At 39.9% G+C, this 23598-nt stretch overlaps 1 protein-coding gene across 6 annotated transcripts in view; it reads right to left on the minus strand.

Moving 5' to 3' along the window:
• The window catches only part of LOC144930964 (uncharacterized), a 323387-nt gene that overhangs the window by 278483 nt on the left and 21306 nt on the right, over positions 1–23598 (minus strand). For 5 of the 6 annotated variants that reach the window (XR_013636475.1, XR_013636474.1, XM_078854778.1 and 2 more), the window contains exons 2-3: positions 13485–13557; positions 2279–2329 (exon numbers count right to left, since the gene is read on the minus strand). Coding sequence is in view for 3 of the 6 variants with exons in the window: in XM_078854778.1 (XP_078710904.1) it covers positions 2279–2329; positions 13485–13557 (124 nt within the window). In the remaining 3 variants the exon portion in view is untranslated. The remainder of the gene's footprint in view (positions 1–2278; positions 2330–13484; positions 13558–23598) is intronic. The other variant, XR_013636476.1, reaches the window with a different exon arrangement.

A 23598-nucleotide genomic window follows, 5' to 3' on the forward strand; every position in this document is an offset into this window, starting at 1 on the left:
CTTGTATCTTGCTTTTGCACAAGATTTTAAGAGTAGCCAACGACCTACATATTTGGAACAGAATTTCATAGAAGTAAGGATTTGTCATATCCAAGTGTAAATTAAACATCAATTTATATTAATATTAAGGAAAGGTGTGTTAAAATAACAGTGTAATCTTTGTTAAAGTACATTTAAAAGATCAAGATTCTCCAAAAAATAAAATAAAATAAGACAAGAAGAACAACCAAACATTTAAAAAAAAACTTTTGAGATTATATAAATCCCTATTCCATCTCTTCTATTTACAGCATACAAAAATAGCTTGATCAGATTTGCAATATCAATCACAACATTTAGAAAAATAAGTAGTTACCAGTTAGGCAAAATCAGTAAAATCTAATAACTTATTCACTTGAGGGCACATACCATTCCATGACAAAGGAATATTTTTATTTAACAATGTGGCATTCCTTTAACAGAGTCAGAAGTAACATAAAACATAAAAGCAAGATAGCCACGATGATCACTTCTTTCATAACACAAAGAAGAAAAAAAGAACTATTGTGTGAAATGAAAAAGATCTTCAAATACAAAGTCAACACACACAGGTGTTTGCATTTTGTATATTTCATTGTGCGCTTCATAGGAAGAAAAAATAGTTTCATTTGTAGATCTTACAGGGAAACAAAGAATCTCAACAAGAAGTCCTGATAAACAAACATCTTCACCAGGAGAGAGAGAAAAATTAAACCAGTTGTAAGCAACCGTGGACATCTTTTGTTCCTTGATAAATATTTGTCTTTGTCTTTTGTGATAAGGTCTGCTGCCTGCATTTCACATAAAAAGGCCTAGTTGTTTCTGTATAGAAAACATTTAATTAAGATAATTTCCAATTTCGTAGCCCCCCCGTGAGCTGATGAAAAAGGCAAGCAGTAATGTAGAAAAAACAGCACCCGCTGGCTGTAAACAGGGTAGAACAAATGTCCTGCAGCTCCAAAACAAGGAAACATGGGCCCCCCTGCTGGTTAGTAATGGGGAGGAAGTTATCTCCTACAGACTGGAAATTGCTTCAAGGATACCAGGAAGACGAGAGGGAAATGGATTGCAGAATCATGGCCATGGAGAAAAAATGGAATTAAACCACACTTTACAATTGTGTATTGTTTTGGAGGTGGGGTAGAGGGAGAAGAATTTTCACAGAGCGTAAGACCAAATATGTGATATATTCCAAAAGTTACAAAACTGAAAAAGTTTTATTTTTAAAGGGCAAAATAATCTTAATTCCCAGAAACACTAACATTTCAGCATCTTCTATAATACTAGATGTTAAAAATTAGCTTAAATGTTAGCTCAGGAAGAGAAAAAAGTGGGAGAAGATATTTTACTGTGAAGCACAGATTGACAGGAATCACTCTTCTATGAAAAAATTATTTATTTACTTACCTATTTATGGTTAATCCTTTAAAAAAATACAATTTTTCATCTATGTTTTCATTGAAATTCACCACTATGAAGTTCTCCACACACAAGTGAACACTGAAAAGCTTATTTATTTTTAAACCACTGTTTCATGTTTTACAAACACCGGGCCTTATCCTTCAGACCCTTAGCCCAGTGAGCAATTTCATTACCTTGAGTGGAAATTGCTTACATGAGTAACTGTTATTTGCAGGAGTTAGAGTTCACTAGAACAATTCCCTGCACCACAGATTTTAGAAATAAGAGGAAAAGAAATCTTGGTAACAAAACCAAAGTAGTTTTGGTACAGATAACATAGAGAATATACACAAAGAGCAAAACTTCCAAAATTCTTAATCCTTGTACACATGATACTTTCATGGAATTGCTAATGATCATAATACTGCTCTCTCAATCAAGGACACAATCAGGCAAGTTTCTGCAGGAAGAGGTGTCAGAAACAGCAATACGAGATTTTAATGCAGGCCCATTTCAGGTCTGGGTCAAACAATTACACATCCTCTCATTGATATCTATTTTATACTAGTTTATAAATAAGGCTCTAACAGAGTAAGAGAGTACATCAAAATCATTCCTTAACTGCACTCTTATGTGTGTGACTAAGACTCCTTGCAACATTTTATATGATATTTAGTTTAGGAACATGGACAGAAACAGTAATTCTCAACACTGAAAATTTTTACAGTAAAATTAAAGCATAATATTAAAAACTCAGGTAAGTAGAAATGCAGTGTACATAATCTACTAGCACATTTATACATATTAGGGGCCATTTCATTCCCACAGTCCAAATATGCAGCAAAGGAATTGTGCTTACATTATGGCCATGATACAAGTCCTCAATATGGATTCCAGCAGCTGAGTTTTCCTGTTTGGTAAATATTCAGAAAGCACAAAAATCAGTTTTCGCTTTAAACCCCAGCAAAAGAAACTACATGGCTTACAATGATCCTTTTTCAAAGTTGGATCAACTTTTAAATGTGCAATTTACTTTTTCTCCAGGAACACCAGGATCTTTATTCCATGAATAAAAATGTCAACAAAAACCAAAATAAAGAACTTCTATACTGTAAAAGATTTAAGACAAACACTGTAAGCACAAAAGGGCAGTTAGTGCTAAATTAATCTAAATCCCCCCAGGAATCACAGAGTTTGTAAAGACCAGCTATATAAAAAACCTGGCATATTTCTTGAAAAAATAACCATTAAAACAAAAATGTTTTAGCTACATATTATCTTACCCGCTTTTAGACAAAAGTGTGGAAAAGCCATCATGCAGAAAAGAGAGTAATATCACGGTTTGTTCACTTTACAAATATTGTCAGACTCTGGATTATACACCTGAATTGACCCAGTCTAAGTAGATCAGGTCCACTTTCACATTAGAAGAAATACGTAACTCATCTTCCTACCAACACATCAAAAATGTGATAACAATTGAACTTAAAATTACAGTACCTGGAGCTTGAAGCTGTTCTCAGGTTTGCTTAACAAAGCATTCTTCCTACAAGTAGTATTAGTTATTATCCCATAAATTGTGTTAATAGTTTTGAACTTAAAGTACATATTCCCTATTTTAATGTTTTATACATATCCCCATTTTATGTTCATCTGTTACGGCTGTTACTGTTTAGAGATTTTTAAATTCATTGACGTTTCATTACAAGTCTCAAGTTAAAAATCTGTAAGACCCCGATCTTGGAAACATTTAAGGTTGAACCTAATTTTAGCACTGAGGGTAGCCCCACTGATATAAAGTGATGTTACTGAAGGTAAGATTGTGCATACCTGTTTGCAGGATTGGTGCCTAAAATGGCATATTTTTAGAGTACCAAAAAGAATAAGAATCGAGACTTCACTTTTTTACACTCTCTCTCTCTCTCTCTCATGTGTTTGTGAGCACATGTTAAAATAGATTTAAACTTTTTGGTAGGGAAATTCCATAATAAAAGGTAATGACAATAGCCAATCAGGATAATGGTTTTCGAACAGTTTGTACACATTTGACAACAAAGGTGGCAATAAACAAGCCCAACCAAAGAGTGTAATGGGATTAATCCAAGATTATCTCAATTGATCCTCTCCATAAATACAGTGAAACCATACTCACTTAAGAGCATTGGAGGAGATAATGAATAAGTAAAAGTTACCTGACTTCAGCACCAGCATAGGGCTGACAAGGACCATGTTGATCAGACAAATTAATTTGGCATAAAGATCTAAAATTTCTGACACTTAAGAAAAACTACCTTGAGACCTACTTTTGTTTTAACTGCACTGTTTTGTTTATGTAGCAATAAAGATATTGTAGGGTTGGGGTTTAGATACCGTGGGGATAGGTTTTTTTTAGCATATACCTACACCCTGGAAGGGTAAAAATAAATCTTTTAAATGAGCTCTGGGTTACATTTCAGCCTAAGGTCTGAGATTGACACCAAAACAAAGAAGGAAAATGATAAAACAAATATTGCCTGATAAGTCTGTTGCTTATCATGAACATGGTAGTCAGTCTTCAAAGTAGAGCAGAATTAAATATTCATCACAATTTTTTTCCTGAAAAAATCCTTGATTTCCAAAAAACATGTTCTAAAACAGAATTTTTTTTTTTAATTTAGAGATTTTGTTGACATCTCTGGGGGAAAAAATACCACTTTTTTTGCATTTTAAACTGCATAATTTGGTGACTGTTCACATGGTAATGGTTTTGGATTCCTGATTGTCCAAGGTCACTCCTTATGATTAGCCATGATAGTAGAAGCTGGGAGCAGCTCTACGTAAAGCTCCCTTCTGCAGTGCAAAGAACTGTGTGCGGGGGGCAGTTGTTTTGCCACCACTTTCACCACAGCCCAAAATCATGCATGATACAGGAGACCCCAAAAGGGAAGAGGAAGTGGAGATGGAATACTAGACAGAGGAGACACAGAGAGTAATTACAATACCAGCAAGCTGTGATTCAACAGTGAAGAGGGTGGGTTGATTGAAGGATGAAAAATAATGTAGAAACAAAAGTAGGCCTCTGATCCACATCATTAAGACTGTAGTAAAGTTAGAAAACAACTCCTGGGCCCCCTCTCAAGATACTCTCAAGCATAGGACACCGTTCACATAAGGGATTTATACTACTTTATACAGATACCTACTAGGTAACTCCTGTAAACTAGAATGCGTCAAAAGAGGCCATAACCTCCTTGTCCTCCAGACCTCTCCTTGAAAATCTGTGCAACAATGCCTATAAGAAATCAGTCAGTTAATGAGGACTGGATTGGCAGATGAAGACAGCTGACACTTTATTAGTATTTCTTGTATTAAATATCGAACAAATTGCATATACTGACTGGTATCTCTCTTCCCACAGCCTTACTGTGTCACTTGCTCCCTTAGATTGCAAGTTTAACAGGACAGGGATTGAGTCTCTGTATATGTTTGTACAGAACCTACAAAGTAGGCCCCAGTCTTGACTCTGGAGGCATCTACAATATTGATATTTAATAATAAATAATAAAAATGAGAAAGAGAAGTAGTAGTAGTAATTCTGGGGATAGGGTCTGCAGCAGGAACAGTGACAGCATTAGGCTTTCTATAATCATCATCAAACCTTATAATCCCATCCTTTTGGGAGATCGTAACAAGTGGAGAAGCCCAGAGACTATCAGACACTGTAATTACTGCCATTTCCATCATGCTTGCTATTTCCTGACAAACTAGGGGAGGGATACCTCCATGGTTTGAGCACTGGCCTGCTAAACCCAGGGTTGTGAGTTCAATCCTTGAGGGATTGAGGGCAAAAATTGGGGATTGGTCCTGCTCTGAGCAGGGGGTTGGACTAGATGACCTCCAGAGGTCCCTTCCAACCTTAATAGTCTATGACTTGCTCCTGCATTTTGCCTGTAGTCCGGTATGCTCTGCTGGGTGCAGGCTGTGGTCTTATGGCCCATTCCACGAGTCAGTTCTAGCCTGCTGGAAAATACCTGTTGGTGACTTTGCAACACAGCCATAATCTGTGTCTTTTTAGTCCAGGTTAACCCTTTATATAGGTCAATGCTCTCTAGTGGGGTTTCACTATGGCATTCCGTCATCAAAATCAATAAGGGCTGTCTTAGAGTCCTCTTCTATACAGCATATCATGTTTACAATGGCTTCATGCCTGTGATACCTTTTAACCTGTTTATATGCACAGTTTGAGGTGCAACCCTGCTGCACAACCTTTGTACACTGTAGGTAATATTGTTAACCCTTTCTACCACCTCAAAAGGCCCCTCCCATGAGTAACACCAGTACCAAATCCCCCACATGAAATGACCAACAACAGGTATTATTTATTTCTGAGTTGCCTGGATTTTTGTGAGGTTTTGCTGCACCAGTCCCACCATAGACTTTAAATCCTCCCTAATTTTTTGCACATATTCAGCCATCAGTTCCCCCTCTGCTTCAGTGTCACCCTCCCAGCAGTCTCCAATGATATGCAGGGGACCTCCGACCTTTTTCCCATACAGGTTAAATGCAGTGAACCTCGCAGACTCTTGGGGTACCTTCTGGTAAGCAAACAACCAATAGGGTAACATTACATCTGAGCCACATGCCCTCTTGTTTACATAATTTTCAGCATAGATTTTAGGATCCCGATGAACCTCTCAACTAAATTGTTTGTCTCTGGGTGGTATTTGGCAGATTTCAGTTGCTCTATCCACACATCCTCCACAACTCACCAAATAGCTGGGACTTGAAATTTGACCTCCGATCTGTTAAGCTCACTTTGGGAAAATCCTGCTGCTGAATATAGAGAGCAGTGCCTCAGCAATTGTTTCAGCTTCTACATTTGGCTGAGCAACTGCTTCTGGATACCTGGTGGCAAAATCCAATAATATAAAGCGTTTTCCTCTCTGGGTTGGCCTGGACAACCCTAAAAAATGCTTCTTTGATCACGGATAAAGGATGCAAAGGAGACTTGCAGAGATCCACAGGATTTTTTTCCACTTGTGACATAATTCACAAGTCTTGCAGTATTCCTTTACCTCATTTTGAATATTGGGTCAATAGAAATTTTTCTTTTGTCTTTCATATGTCCTGTCTGTTCCCAAGTGACCAGCAAAAGGATAATTGTGAGCTAATATCATTAACTCCACACAATGCTTTGTGGGCACAATTAACTGTTTATAGGGCTCCCCGAGACTTCTATATTTCCCAGATGGAGCTTCCCTGTAAATTCTTCCCTCTTCTACAAAGACCCTCCCTCTGTTCTCTTTCTCTGGGGCATTCCTGAGGATGACCTCCACCTGCTCTCTAGGGAGGTGTTTGCAGTCTACTCTGCAACAAACTCCATTTGGCTTTTGCTTGCACTGAGAGCTGTCTCAACTAAGGGAACTCCTCACTCCCCTCCCCTGGAGACAAAGCGGGTGGCTCACCAGAGACTACTGGAGCTGGAAGACCGAAAGTACAAAGACTGAGAGAAGAAAAGGCAGCATGAGCTTAAAAAGTTGGAAATGCAAGGACAGAACTCTCATGAGCCTGGTTACCCCCAGAAAGCATCACAGTGGTATAGTCAGCAGGATCTATACACCATTGGCTGGTTAGCATAGGGTCACGCTCCCAGCACTAATCTACCAGCTAACATAGATTCTGAGAGATTCAAATATGAGAAAGTCAGAAACTGGTAAAGAAAAAGGTTACAGTTTGTTATTTCTCATTTGTTTATTTTGGGTAGGGGAAATAGAAGAAAAGAAACAAAGATTGCTGAGCACACCAGATCACAGTGAGGAAAAACTCTGTACAGACTGTGGCTCGAATACTACAGGGAAAACAATGGAAGGAATGAAATCTCTACTCATGGAATATGATAAGCACCAGATTAGTCCACTGAAAGTGCCTGTGGCCAAGGGTGGTTCAGGTTTAGGTTTTGGCCAAGAGAGCCAAAGAGCGGGAAGCAGAGGAGAGCACCCAGAAAAAAGAGATGATAGCAGAGAAGCAAAAGCGGGAGGTAGATAAGCAACAGCAGGACGCAGAAAAAGCCAGAGGCCCACAGACACTACTGGAAAACAAGGTTATGGACACCAAGAGAAGGAAAAGCACTACTGTAAAGCTAAGAAAGTTGTAAATGCAAGGACAGAACCTTCACAGCTCTGTACCCCCAGAAAGCCTCACTCCCCTGCCCCCACATTCAGTTGCATAAACAAATGCCTGCAGGAGAACTGAAAATTGTTTCTTTGTATATTAAATGGGAACTATGTGAGGGCATTTATAACTCAGTGATGTCGTTAGTGTAACTGCACCTCTGATCTCTTGTGGTCTTTGAGTGCCCCAAGGCTGATCAGATAGCAAGTGTGAAAAATCAGGATGGAGGTGGGGGGTAAGAGGTGCCTATATAAGATAAAGTCCTGGATAATGGGACTGTCCCTATAAAATCAGGACATCTGGTCACCCAAAGTGCCCTTCCTCTTCCCCGCACATTCAGGTGTCAGGCCTTGATCAGTCACCTTGCTCCAGGTGGAATCATGCAACTCTCTCACTCTCAGACCAGGATTTGGGCTGCAGTCCCCACATGCTAACCAGGATTACTTCAGCAGGTCTGACTTCAGCTCAGACGACCTTGTATTTCTCTTCCCTCTGGGAGCAATAACAGTGGTAATACTGACTGCACAGCCGTCTCAAAGCAGAGTGTTATTTGAACAAAAAGCATTTAAGAGAGAACAGATTTTAAAACAATAAACCAGTCTACATGCTCTTTCCCTAAGGCTTGCCAGTCCCTGGAAGCTGTCCCAGTCCCAATTTCTTTAGACTCTCCCTGAAGAGCCTCACCCTCTATCATCTTGTTTTCCTGGAGAGCTGCTAACAATTGACCCCCTCTCCCCATACTACTACTCCTGAGAAATACTTTTTAACTGTTTACTGCCCCTTTGATGTGTACGTCCAAGCCTGGCAAAACACCTGTGTCACTTTGGTCTGGATCCTGGATGTTATTATCAAAGCCATTGTGTTGCCTTCCAGCTTAGTCTGAATTCAAGCATTATATGTGTGCAATAACCACTCCAATACCGCCAATATAAGCTATTTCTAATACCCCACCATGGTTATACAGTAATTTTACCTCACTAAGTCACATTCAGTGTTCAAAAATTACATAGCAGTTCCACAACCTTCACAGATTTTGCTGAAGTACGTACCAAATTTTGATGGATTATCCTGACACAGAATTCCAGATAAATAGGTGGGCTTCACATATTTTTTGTTTTAAAAAACTTTAAAATGTTCTAATATATACAAAACTGTATCTTTCATTACTACTTCTTACATCCCACCAGACTTCCCTATTTTTGTTTGGCTAGCGAGGGACCTAAAAAGATTTGAGTATAGAAAAATGTTTATTTTAAATGGCTTTAGCTCTATTAATACACTATTTTTATTCTAATATTTGAAACAAGTATATATAGACCACACATTTTTTTGGCCCACACTCTTGCTGCAACAACGAGAATACTTCCTGCTTCTTGGCATTGTGCTAGTTGCCGAACAAACACATCAGAAGAAAAGCTCTGCCCTGTGGAGTTTACATGTTTTTCAACTGACTAAGTGATTTGTAAGCCAGTGGCCCAATGCACTAGTCAGTACACCAGAGAACTCTAAGGAGACAGAGGATTTCAGTCCCTTTTCTTCAGGACTCCAGTTTTATTTCTCCCAAATAAACAGTTTCACATAAGTTTCACACATAAACCATGTCTTTTTCCTCTGCCCTGAAGTCTCCTGTATGAGCCTATTTACTCCCTGTAAGCCTCACTCACTGAGTCCTCTACTTCCACCTTCTGAGGCTTTCCTCCCCCCGACTAGCTTCCATCCATCCTAACCTGCCTGTTACAAAGTTGCACTCCTAGGTTGTCTGCCTGGAAAGTAAGGAGACCCTCTCTATTGCCTTGTCATCTCTAGCCTCCTCCCTGAACTTGGGCTGCTCTTTACATGCCAGTAGTCCTGGCTCTGGGTCATAATCTTCCACCATGTGACCCTGGGACTTATTCCATTCACCTGGAAAGATGAGCTGAGCTTGGCACAGTGTGCAGCTGAGCCCCATCCCCTGGAAAGGGGCAGTTCACCTTGTGACAGGCTCCAAATGCAAAACTGGGCAGTCAGAGACTTCATGTGTAAGTACAAAACTCCCTAGAGTACTCAAAATAAAGGTAACAATTTTACCCTCAGGAAAGATTTTAAACATGTATTATTTGCAGCCATTTAATAATATTTCAAGGTTGTTGGTTTGGGGTTTTTATTCATTGTTTGGGTTTTTTTAATTACCAGTATGCTAAAATGACCCCTTTCCATTTAGTACTGCAAGTATAGATGGTACCAGATGTGAATGAATCATTCATAGTGAATAATTTATCAAACAAATTTCACTTCTTTTCTTCACCAAGGCCTTGATCCTACAACAGGGGCAGACCTTTGGACTTGGGCACAGCTCCACTGAAGGGCCCATAAGTGTGCATCAGTTTGCAGGATCAAAGCCTTAGCGATCCCCGCTCTGCACCATCTCATTCAGCGCCCGTACTCTCACCATAGGGGCATGCTTGGGGCATGGATGAATAGTTATCAGAACTACATTATTTGAATTTTAAAGGAAAAGGCTACATAGAACAACCCTGACTTTCTGAAGGCTTTAGGGACATCGCAAACTTCCGAAAGAACTGCACTTTGTAAAATCAGATCAGTCAGCTCAGCAGCATTCCAGACTTAGGGCACCCAGAACGCACCGTCTCCAGAGCCTTTAGTAATTTGGCCAGTGCCTCTCCACTGCTCTCTGTGCTAGGTAAACCGGGAGAACAGGGGAGAGCAGAGTTTGCTCCTAGAGACATTAATGAGTTTTGGTTAACCAAAGTTCAGTCATCTGCAGTAGTACCATATTTATTCCAATGGATAAAATTTGGTATCACTCAGCACTTAAATGTGCTCCAACCAATAGTTTCCACTTCTCAGAACAAATCTGATTCCTTGTCCATAGTAGAATAATCTCAAAATAATCAGTTACAACTTTAATGGGAAGTAAGCTTTCAAGACTGAAAGACGGTTGTGTTGTGGAGAATTTTGTTGTTGGGCTGGTTTTCACTTGTTTGGTTGGGATTTTTTGGTTTTGCCGTTTGAATGTTTGTGAGATTATAGGTGTTGCTTGTCATGGGGATTGTGGTATAACTGGATCTCTTGCTATGCAGTTTTAACTCATACTATAAAATGGGCTAAACCATAGTATTACAACTTCAGAAAAATCTCTTTGCAAAAAATATGGTTTCCTGGGTCAAGTAAATATATTTGGGGGCCATTGTCAGAAAACAGGAGCAATTGCTGGGACTCAAACAATGCCACAGGCAAATATCTCTGTGGTCTAGCTACCTATATTATCCTGGCTCTTTTCTGATACAGTGGTGTAGCTGGCAAACCACTCCATGATTTGGGCCAAGATTTGGACAAATCCTTTGCGGTAACTCTGGGGAACACTAGCTGTTTTCCTCTTTCAGCCAAGCTAGAGAACTGCAGGATGAGTGTGTGTCTAGCATGACAAATAAAAAATCTCCCTTTGCTTGCTGAACCTGAATTCTGCCTCTTGTGCTTTGAGGGGAATATTTCAGATGCCATCATTGCAACTGGAAAAATGATATGTGGTTAATTAAAGATTAACTGTAGAGTTAATGCTAGCATTTCCTAACTTTTGACCTTGCTTTAACATAGTTTTTTGTGTGTAATTTCCTAGGTTTTTTTTTAAAAAAGCAAACTAAAAAAAAAAGGAAATTCCTTTATGTGGAGGATATTGACACCCACATGGGTCATCAGCAGGGTTGGAACTTTTAGAGCCAACTTCACTTGAGCTAATATAGTAACGGATAGCAATAGTAGGTTGTCATCCTCTATGTGGACCAGCACTAAAGTTGGAAGAGAGGCACACTTTTCCAGTGGATTTCACAGATATTTGCAGACAGCAGATGAATGGCAAGACTCAGGAATCTTGAGTTGCACTCCAGACTCTGAATGGGAGTGTTCTCTAGTGGGTAGAGACTCTTCTGCCCATTCCTCTGATCCTTGACCCCTTTTGCCCCATCTGCTGAACCTGTCCAAGCCCTTTTCTTCCCAACCCCAGCTCTTAGTTCCAGTACCTTTCTCCTCACCTTGCCAGTCCCAGTCTCAGTATTCAATATTTTCACTAATAACTCGGATAATGGAGTGAAGAGTATGCTTACAAAATTTGCAGATGACACCAAGCCAGGAGGGCTGGCTAGCACTTTGGAAGACAAGATTAGAATTCAAAACAACGTTGACAAATTGGAGAATTGATCTCAGATCACCAAAATGATATTAAATAAAAAGAAGTGAAAGACTAAATTTAGGAAGGAAAAATCAAATGCACAACTACAACTTGGAGATTAAGTGGTAGTACTGCTGAAAAAGATGTCAGGGGTTATGGTGGATTACAAATTGAATGGTTTCAGAGTAGCAGCCGTGTTAGTCTGTATCTGCAAAAAGAAAAGGAGTACTTGTGGCACCTTAGAGACTAACCAATTTATTTGAGCATGAACTTTCGTGAGCTACAGCTCACTTCATCGGATGCATACTGTGGAAACTGCAGTAGACATTATATACACACACAGAGACCATGAAACAATACCCCCTCCCACCCCACTGTCCTGCTGGTAATAGCTTATCTAAAGTGATCATCAGGTCATCTTTTTGCAAAGACAGACTAACACGGCTCTTACTCTGAAACCTGTTTTAAATAAATGTAAGCAATGTCCATACAAAGCAGGACCAATTACAAATAATCCTTTTGCAAAATGGAAGATTGTCCTCATAGCAAAGATTTCAGAGACAAATATTCTTATTTGGGATGAAGCAGGCAAAAATTTGTTCCTGCTATTTCTTATATTGCTGTTATTCACTTTCAGTATCTCAGACAGGCTTGCCTTATTTCTGACATTCCTTGTATAACCTAAAAATCAGCGGATACAAGAATACATGGTAGCCCATGCATTACATCTGGAGCATCAGGTCAGCAATATAATTTTCTTTATTCAAGAAGTTCCTTGATCAATATTTTTGTGTCTGGAATGGTAACTTTTAAAGGAAAGAGACAACTACTCTCTCACTATGGGCTATACATTCTGCTATCCCAGCTCACTATGAATACTACGTTTCAACATAGTCTCACTGTAGTTAATGGGTCTCTCCTTGTGGACTAAGATACTAGTCAGTGTGAATAAGGGAATCTGACCCTGTATTATTGCGACTGCCAGAATTTAAAACAAACTAGATGACATCTTCTTACATAAAAAGAAAAGGAGTACTTGTGGCACCTTAGAGACTAACCAATTTATTTGAGCATGAGCTTTCGTGAGCTACAGCTCAAATAAATTGGTTAGTCTCTAAGGTGCCACAAGTACTCCTTTTCTTTTTGCGAATACAGACTAACACGGCTGTTACTCTGAAACTCTTCTTACATAGTATGTAGAAATTAAAGCAGCAGCAAGGACCACAAGCAGGTTTGCCAGAGAATAAGATATGAACGGTAGGAGAAAAAACAGTAAACGTAACAGAAGTAAGGTTCTTACGCATATAAATACATAAATATGAAAGTGAAGGCTTTTGAAGTTTGCCCTTCAGCATAAGCCATATATTTGGTAATATCAATGTCATGTATAATATGTGCTAAAATAGTACTGAGACATACTGAAAGCAGCTAGAAAATAATCATATTTGAATTTTAAATCATTTAAATTTGAATTCTGAATATATAAGGGACCAGTCTTGAGACAGCAATGGGAGCTGAAGGTGCTCAACACCTTTGAGGATTAAGCCCCAAATGGTAAGCAGTTGGTCAGTTTGTTTAGTATGTTTACAAAACTTCTAAGTGCATATATACAGTACTGGGTTAACACTGCATAACGACTTTAATAAAAATATGTTGAAAAGGCCAAGTAAAAGACTAGAATTCCCTTACCTCCATCCACGTCATCAACTTCATACTAATTAAGCAATACCAACACAATACTACTACTTACCATTTGGGTAGTAAGCTTAGTAGTTAAATGGGGACTTGTTTTGCCAGCTACACAGTGTAAAATCCCTGAAGACCTAGAAAACAAAAGCAATAAAAAGGGGTTAGAACAGCACATGCTTTTCTAAGTGTCTGTTAATTTTATATGATTTGTGTTTTGAAATCTATTTTAAGACATCAGTTAGAGAGTATTTTAAAAGATGTAGTGATTAAGACCTTCAGATTTCTCAAGAATATTGTGCCTATAAAGGTTAAAGTACTCACAGGCACAAAACATTAAGTCCTTTATTTATTCATGTTCCAAGTTTGGCGTTCATCACTACCCTCAAGATCTAATGCTCTCAACCTCAACCCTGATCACGATGTTTGAAAATAAGAAATAATTCATTGTTTACGCTAGATCACTCTTGTGCCCCTCTTTTAGAACAAAGGCTAAAAATAGTAAACAATTCTTACTTTTATTTATTTTTGATGCATATTCAACTGATAGTTCTAGGGACAGTGGGCTAGGGCTTCATTAGAACAATAAAACATATACTATATCAGTTTGTTACTTTATTAATACTCATTTTCCAGATACCTTTTCATAAGAGCCTATCAAGTTTGGATAAAATATAAAATAAAATCTCAGTACCCAAACTATCAATTGTACTAAATAGAACAGTAATTTTATTCAATACTAAATCTCATAGGATGCAGAGAAATCAGAAACCAAAATAAGAGGTGACATATGACCATTTTTTCCTTAAGGTAGTTTTGAAAACAAAATGCTTTAATTTGTTTTGGTCCACAGTCAGCAGAAAAGCTGGCAGTGAGAACTTGCAAAAGTTAAAGAGGAAGAAAAAATCAAAAGTGAGGAAAAATGTTTATTCTTTCGATGGAAAATTTTATTCAGAACCTGAGTCTCTGCTTGACTTGTGAAGTTGAAACATTTTTCTGCACAATCTACAAAAGATTTTAACAATCTGGATTTAACACTTTGGATGGAGAGGTGGGTTTATGTTGCTCGAAACAGAAAAGGTCATTAAAACAAACTGAAATGTATAACACGTTGAATAATTTTGTCTCTTCTTTTGAGTCTGCATTTCACTTACATGCTGTTAATCATTTGCTTTTTTCTCATTGTTAGTCAGTTATGTGTAACAGATGAATATAATCTGAGAAACTGAGAAAACAGAATATTATACTAAAGAGAACAAGCTGTGTCATCTCTAATACATGCTGTACCATCTCTTGCCCACCATATCTAATTGCAAGCATAAGAAAGGCACGTATACATTGCCTAAGACAAGTCCACAGCATGATCGCCACTTCCTGTATATTCCCTGATGGAGTGCTACCGCATAGAAAATGAAAACTATGAACTGGAGGTATCAGTAGAGATCATTCATTGTAAATCTTTTGCAAGTACTAGAACTAACACAGATAATTAAAGTGGTTCATACAAGGAAAAGACAGTTCATAAACATAGTAGAGAAGTAATTAAAGTAGTTAATTTGCATAACAAAAAAGCAAGTCCATAAAGTTGTTTCCAATTCAAAACCATTCTTGAGAACGCCTGTCTTCTCCTTTAAAGGAAACAAGGAGGCAGCAGGGGTCATCTACACAACACAGATAGTACAGGACATGAATCAACTAACTACTCTTAAAGAGAAACAACCTCAAACTCCTGGGAAGGATAGGAGAGGTACTTTTGCCTCTGGTAGTGTGTAGATCAGTTCCTACTTTCCAGCAAGCCTAAATGCAAAGACCACCACGAAGAAGGGATTAATCTTCCAACACAAGCAAGCCACATCAAAGTTCTGAAAATAAATCAGTCCATTTCTCACCACTGTCTCTTATTTTTACATAGTTTAAAATGTACATGTTTACTGAGAAATGATTAAAAAACTACTCACTAACTTATACTTAAAAATAACAGTGGTGAATCAATTCATATATGATTGATCAATATAAAACTTTTCCCCAGCATGACAGGTAAGTATGCCCATCGAAAATGTTTGTTGTTGCTTTTGTTTGTTTGTCTTCTGCTACCTAACCAGATAATTTCACATTGGTTTCAATATCACAAACAGTTAGCCTGGTGCTGCTATCCTGGCAGTGTTGCTGTTACTAGCTTTTTACTGTCTTTGCCACAGTCTCCTGGCACCATTAATTAAATGAATATGATTTTTCTTCCAAGCATTTAGACAGGAACAGTTTCAGGAGAGTGCTGGTGGTATGTAGGGAGCCAGATATAAGAAACAAATGGAGATTTTTTTGCTTGTTCAGATATTTGATCAGAGAATATTTTACTAGAGGCAGAAAGATCCACACAGGACAGAAAAATACAAGTTTTGGGCTGAACCGGATCTTGCCAGAAATGTAACATGCATTTACATGTTACATTTACATGGGGGGGAAATAAAAAAAACTGACCTGTTTCACACACACAGCTTTCATCTTTTCTATTTTCAAAACATTAATGCAACAAGGTACAAATTCTTCACATTCACCCTTAGTTCACAGGAAAATGGCTTCCAAAAGAACAGCTGCATTAGGTTTCCACAGCTGCTCCACTGCCAACAGCTAAGCCAGCAATGGATTCTGTACAATACATTTCAGAGGCCAAGGGGGAAAAAATGGAGAAAGGAAAAATGACACACTTGTGCTCTGAGTGGAAAGTTTCATTTCAGTCTGGGCATCTGTTTTGCAAGTGCCAACTTGTCTTGCAAAAGCGGTCACTGCCTCCAGTCAGCCCAACCTTCTCTATCTGCTTGGGCTCAGCATACAAAGTGAAACTATAATGACTTCTTCTGTGGAATTTGAAGAGGCAAATAAATTCATACCAAGAGTTAAGGGGTTTTTTTAAAATGTACAGGATGTAGTGTAAAGAGAAACCTAAGGAAGTGTACATGTCCCTACACACATGCTGGATGGAACAAGAATAATAAAAATATTTGTGCATGGCAAAAGTATTTATACCGATAATATGTAAGCACAGAATGTCATGATATATTGTGCATTATTTTATATAATAAAATATATATTATTTTAAAAATCCCAACTCAGATTCCTAAGAGGCATATTTACTACATTTACCTGCTCCAGGGTAGATATTAAGTAATTAAAATAGCTCAACTGGATCTTTTTAAAAAGTACCTGGCGGTATGGCATGGATGCAAAATAGCACTAAAAATGTGGGCAAGCACAAATCTTAAACCTTCATCTACTGACAGCAGAAAGGGAGGAAGCACAACACTCCAATCCGATCCTAAGAGGAAAAAAATCAATGCCGTATTTCCATATAGACAACCTCAAGAGCAAGAGCCAGAACGTCTCCCGTTCAGGGTCACTTCTACTTCCAATGTGACCAAGGAAGGATGAAGAGAAACTTGTTTCCCAAATAATGAAAAACAAGTTCCTAAACAGACAAGGCAGCTGCCAAATTGATCTAGCCGATCTACCCCAATGAAAAAGTTTAGCTTCTATAACCTTGTACCCCTGCACAAGATCCCTGCAGGTCGTGGTGCAAGTCATTTGCAGACTCTATGGGGAAGCTTATAAAGTATCTGTTTATTCCCTACCTTGTCTTTGGATACACATAGAACTTTACTCCTGGAATTGCCTTTATCTTGGCCAGTATTACCTGAATATGACATGGGAAAAGGGGAAAAAAACACCATTTGCAGTATGTTAATTTAAGGTAGTAAAAGAAAAAGGGAATATTCAGTGAAATTGAAAAGTGACAATTTTAGAACTGATGAACAGAAATATTTTTTTTCATACCACACATAATTAATCTGTGGAACTCATTGCCACAAGGTATCACCAAGGCCAAGAACTTTGCAGGATTCAGAAAGGATATTTTATATGACTATCAAGAATATTTAGAATTAAAAGGATTAAGGATTTTTAAAAAAGGTTTGGAAGTGATATAAATTCTCCTGCTCTGGAGCTAAGCCAACCTCTAGCTACTGGAGCTCCTTGTGGCTAGTTTATTCCATAACTCCCTACTACAGGGTTTCTTGAACCCTCCTCTGAAGCAACTGGAATAGGCCACTGTCATACGGAGAATATTAGACTAGACTGATCACTGCTCTTCCTCAGTAAAATAAATCGTATGTTTCTAATCCATTCATTTAATAAGAGTATGCATCAAAATCATATTTAAAATACTCTGATATACTTATATGAAGCTCATGCTGTTTCACATATATTTTTTATATCATGAGTCAGTGGTAGCTTACCTTGGGACACTTGTATTTTGTTTTACTGCATTATCCTAGATAATTAAAGAAATGTGAGTATAGCAGGAATACTTCCTTCCAAAAAATAAATAAATAAAAATAGACCGGGGGGGGGGGGGTCAGGGAAAGCAAGCACAGGGTTGCTTGAAATCAGACAAACAATCCATTCAATTCATCTTGGAAGTATTGAAAATTAGACATCACATTAATGTGTTACATTCTAACTATAATGAACTGAATCTAACAATATCTCTAAATATTGTTAAGAGTTTAAGATTTCAATGAGTTTTCAGTATAATGCAGCTGTTCAGAGGTTCAAACAAACAGACCTTTATTGCACCTTACTCAAAGCTCACTCTGCCTGTATCACCCCCTGGATCCCACCAACTGCATTTCTTGGGGTGAGCTGCTACCAGATATCTGAAAGGCAGAGTCCACTACATAGGCTTCATGGACAAAGACACAACAGTAAAACGTGGAATCTTTAGCACAACTAATAGGGGCTTGTGGCTTTTGCTACTGAAATTCCTAAATTCAAAACTCAGTAACAACGTCTGTGTTTGCAGTGGTAGCTTGTTACAAATATATTCCTGAAATAAATCTGTTTCTGCTATGCACTCTAACAGCTGGAACCACACAATTACAGAACATACAATTAGCCCCATGACCCGTCAAAGGACTTCTGACTGACCGGCAGACTGCTGAGTGGCACATCGAGCAGGGACTCATTCTGTGCCTGCCTTCTCCATACATTTTTCCCCTAAATCCTCATGCTGTGTCCAATTATTCTTTGGCAAGCTTCAGGGCCTCAGAACTAGGGCCTCAGCTCCCTTGGGAGACCCAGGCATGCCACAGCCATTACAGTCAGTTATGTTTCTCCCTATTCAGACATGAATCCTCTCTGCAAACTGTTTCAGGCCATGTTGTTCCAATCTGTGCCCCGAAGAAGTAATTTAGCCTACATCAGATCTTTCAGTTCTGGTTCCTGAACAACTTCTGCAGGTTCCATGGAGCAATTTAAGCCCCTCACTCCTGGCCCCTATGTTCTTGGAAATGTTTGTCCACAGTGCCAGCGAAGGGGAGGGGCAGGGTACATGAATGGCATGTGCAGGGGAACTTCCTCTGCTACATAGCTGCCCGCCGAGATTTAGGACTCGAGAGGAGGTAGCGCTTGACACAAACACTAAAGCACCAAGGGGCAGGTCTGACAGAGAACCACAAGCTCCCACTCTGGCTCCCAAAATGGAACGGATGGCAGCAATAGAGGAACTCAATGGCACCCTGGAGGAAATTGCAATGGGGATGTATTCGGGAGAGAAAACTTGCAGCAAAACAACAGGGCCTTTGGCTCCAAACTCAGGTTAGCTTAGCAGTGGGGCCTCACAGTCTCCGTGCCAGAATCAGCAGCTTTTCTTCTACATGTCTGAGGACTGGCATTACTTATATATTTTCTCTCTTCCATGTGGCCAGTGGGACAATTCTCCTCTGAAGATTTCAAAGTTTTAGGGTAGGGTTACCATATGTCCAGCTTTGGGGGGTTTTAAATAGGCATCCGGGAGGAATTTGTAAAAATCTAAGAACATCTGGGATATTTCCCTCCCAATGCAGGGCGCAGGGCGGCCGGGCCATATTGAGCCGCTTGCATCGGGGCCTCCAGCAGCCAGAGCCCCGCCCCAGCTCCCCCATTCCCTGCAGCCTCAGCACGCTGCACCAGCAGCACCACGGGGAGGCTGTGCGCTCCGTGGGGGAGCCCGACACGCTGCTCTAAGCAGCACGGTAACGAGGCCAGGGAGTTGGAGAAGGGGCGGGGGATCCTGGGGGACAGTCAGGGGACGAGGGGGTTGGATGGAGCACGGGTTCTGGGGGGGCCTGTCAGGGGGCGGGGGTGTGGAGAGGGGGTGGAGTAGTCAGGGGACAGGTAGGGGTCCTAGGGGGGTAGTTAGGATGGGGGGGTCTCAAGAGGGGGCAGTCGAGGACAAGGAGAAGGGAGGCTTAGATGGGGGTGGGGTCCCGGGGGGCAGTTAGCGGCAGGAGTCCTGGAAGAGCTGGATATGAGCCAACAGTGTGCCCTTGTTGCCAAGAAGGCCAATGGCATTTTGGGGTGTATAAGTAGGGGCATTGCCAGCAGATCGAGGGACGTGATCGTTCCCCTCTATTCGACACTGGTGAGGCCTCATCTGGAGTACTGTGTCCAGTTTTGGCCCCACACTACAAGAAGGATGTGGAAAAATTGGAGAGAGTCCAGTGAAGGGCAACAAAAATTATTAGGGGTCTGGAACACATGACTTATGAGGAGAGGCTGAGGGAATTGGGATTGTTTAGTCTACAGAAGAGAAGAATGAAGGGGGATTTGATAGCTGCTTTTAACTACCTGAAAGGTGGATCCAAAGAGGATGGATCTAGACTGTTCTCAGTGATAGCAGATGACAGGACAAGGAGTAATGGTCTCAAGTTGCAGTGGGGGAGATTTAGGTTGGATATTAGGAAAAACTTTTTCACTAGGAAACACTGGAATGTGTTACCTAGGGAGGTGGTGGAATCTCCTTCCTTAGAAGTTTTTAAGGTCAGGCTTGACAAAGCCCTGGCTGGGATGATTTAGTTGGGATTGGTCCTGCTCTGGGCAGGGGGTTGGACTAGATGGCCTCCAGAGGTCCCTTCCAACTCTGTTATTCTATGATTCTACGGGGCGATCAGGAGATAAGGAGCAGGGGGGGTTAGATGGGTTGGGGGTTCTGTGGGGGGCAGTGAGGGGGCGGGAAGGGGGAGGGAGTGGCTATGGAGCAGGGCTACCCCCTGTGGAGTGTCCTCTTTTTTGAAAGTTCAAATATGGTAACCCTGGTAACCTGTGAGGCAAAATCTGTTCTGAAATGACTATCCCCCTGGGGTGCTCCATTTCCTCAGCCTTGTCGACACCATTCCAGGACTCACAGGGTGCATGGGGCCAGAGCAACGGCCTCAGAAGAACTTTTTGTTTGTTTTGAACCAATAGGATGTTGTATCACTTTTAAAATAATAATTTGGTGCCATCCTTGGACATAATTCAAGATTTTGTTGAGCAATGTAGATTATTCTATCATAGCAAGAAATCATAGTGATAGAATGTTAAAGTTGCACAATTAAATATTCAGAAGTCAAGAAATTAAGCTTGAATATCCATTCTTAACTCTGCTCCCTTATAGTTTGATCCCATAAGTTGCTCCGTGCTATACACATCCAAGTACCTTGTCAGGAATTCCACTGAAGTCTACCCAGCTTGCAGGGTAGGGCCAGAGCTGACATGCACTATGATGCGGTCTTTCATTACATGAAAACATGCTGTTTCTCCAACAGTAAAATAAAAATGTATTTTTCTTTTAGAGCCCTTGCCTCAATCCTGGTGTACTTTAAAAAGTCTGAAAGAGACTTTTCCTCAGCCCCAGGTGTCCCTACTAATAGACAGCAATATCTCTGACCAGATTTCCACTATGCAGTTAACTTAGCTCCACAATCATGCTCAGCAAATTCTGTTTTAGCTGTGCAGTTCACATGCTCATCATTCAAGTCTACTGCGCACACTCAGTAGCTTAAAACTCAGTAAAATAAAAACCAGTCTCCTCTTTGTATTATTACAAAATGAGGGCTAGTTCCCTGCCAAATTTTACTTGTCCATCCCCCAGCTGTTTCAGCTGTAAAGCTGTTTAAAAATAGGTCACAAAAGGATTTATAATTATTATTATATAAATGGGAAAAGTATTATATTTATTCCCACTCACCTCACACTGTAAACTGCTGAACCCTTTCCCCACTCCCAAACTTGAAAGAAAGAAAAAGAAAGAAAGAAAGAAAGAAAGAAAGAAAGAAAGAAAGAAAGAAAGAAAGAAAGAAAGAAAGAAAGAAAGAAAGAAAGAAAGAAAGAAAACTACACCAAAACACCACCTTCAAGTAGAGAACAAACTTGGAATCTTTCAGCCTGAAAACTGAGTTTCAGAAGGTTAAGAACACTGCCTCCCTCCATTACCATCTCTGTGCATCTTAGTGTAGAACACAAAACATGGTGTGTGAAAAGTGGGGAGGGGGAGGCTGCCAGCAGCCAGAATGCCTCACCAGTCCTCTCAGCCATGACAGGGTGCATTCACAGTTCACTCTCACCCACAGGAGACGGTGAACACCACAGCAGGATCAAGTGGTAGTCAGAGGACAGATGCCTCCATACTCCCTCTCCCCAGTCCTTAGAATAGGGAGGAGAGAGAGAGAGAGAGAGAGAGAGATGGGGAAAAACAGGGGGGGAAAGTGTGATATAAATGAGATAAGAGGTGATATATGGTATGGAGATAGAAAGATATAGTGAGTTGAAGAGGACAGCAGAGAAAAGGGGGATAAAGAGAAAAGAAGAAAAGATTCTTCACAATCTCTCGCTGAGATAGTACAGTCTGCTTACCACAGCATGCCTACTCTGTTCTGAAGGCGGGTGCAAAGGGGATGGGCTATTACCCTGTCTCCTGAGGATGCAGTGGGGGACGAATTGCCACACTCTCCTGTGCACATGGATGACAATTTTAACATGTCTTTTTACAGATTACACAAAGGGCAGGCACCTTGTGCATGACCCAACTCAGCAGGGCCACATATGCATACTGGGGCACCTAAGGCAAAGTCTGAAACTGAGCTAACCTCCGCTCCAAAAAATTACCACTGAGGGGGACGACAATGTTGGAGAACAAGCCCAACCTACACTCATCCTGCAGCAGCAGCTCCTGTCCTGCCAGGCTTCCAGTTCTGGGATTTGCAACCTGGCATACAGTAGGCACCACTCAGGTTTGGCACAGCTGCCCCTCCATCCTAATAGAGGGGTGGCCGGGGCGAACTTGAATGGGGCTGAGACCCCATGAGGTAGGTGACAACGTCACTCAGTTTGGGGGCCCTCTCAAAGAGAAGTCCCACAGCAAACTGACCCTTTTGCCTCTCGCCCTCAGCCCCACACCAGGGTAGCCCTGCAACACAGCACATCTGTATAAAGGCTATACAGAATCTGGTCCTAAAATCACTGGAAGGGCTTCCTTTGCTAAACCTATTTTTAAAGGAATATTTATACAGTAAATGCATACAAACAGTAGTTGCACATGTATACAGTGTGGTAGTAAATTAAAATTCATTTGTTCTCAATTCATCTATAACGAAGTGCTAGTATTTTTTAAAAGGTCTCTTCTCTTTTTATGTCCTACATATGAAAATGTGATGCAATGGAAGTACAAGTCAATATAACTACAAGTATATTGTTACATGGTTATTGGCAAACTAGGATATATGCTGTCAATTCTTTCTGCATAAATACCCATTTTATTTAATTTAAATGAAAAGTATGAATAAGATTGGATGGAAATTATTAAAATTGTTCTTAATACATCATTTTTGTTTTAAAGACTTTTTTGAAAATGTAACTGAAAAATCAACCCAATATAAACCATGTACCATTTATTAAATTTGTTCACACTAGGTTGGATTTAAGCAACCTGAATATGTGCCAAAAGAGTTAAACTGCCTAAAAACTAGCCCTCAATTTGTTTTATCACTTAAGCTGGTCTACTTAAAAGTAGCTCCCTGTAATTTAAAAGTAATCAATCACTTAAAGACAAGCTGATCTTTCTATTTACCCAAGCCAGACAAAGATTGCTTTTTCAATTTTATGTGGACTCAATACCTAGTGGATGAAAAAACAACTAAAGTGAAAGAGTAATTGAGGTTGTCTGTTACTTAGCCTGATTTGTAAACAAGTCAGCAGATTTACAACTTTGAAAACTTAGTGCACCTAACCTGTATAAAACACGTCTAACAACCAATCAGAAAAGCCTGTGCTTTTGTATTGTCTAAGTTTCTGTTACATGCATACACGTTGTTCCAATTATTATCCAT

Source organism: Lepidochelys kempii, chromosome 1 (genome assembly GCF_965140285.1).
Source record: "Lepidochelys kempii isolate rLepKem1 chromosome 1, rLepKem1.hap1, whole genome shotgun sequence".
Taxonomy (NCBI): domain Eukaryota; kingdom Metazoa; phylum Chordata; order Testudines; family Cheloniidae; genus Lepidochelys; species Lepidochelys kempii.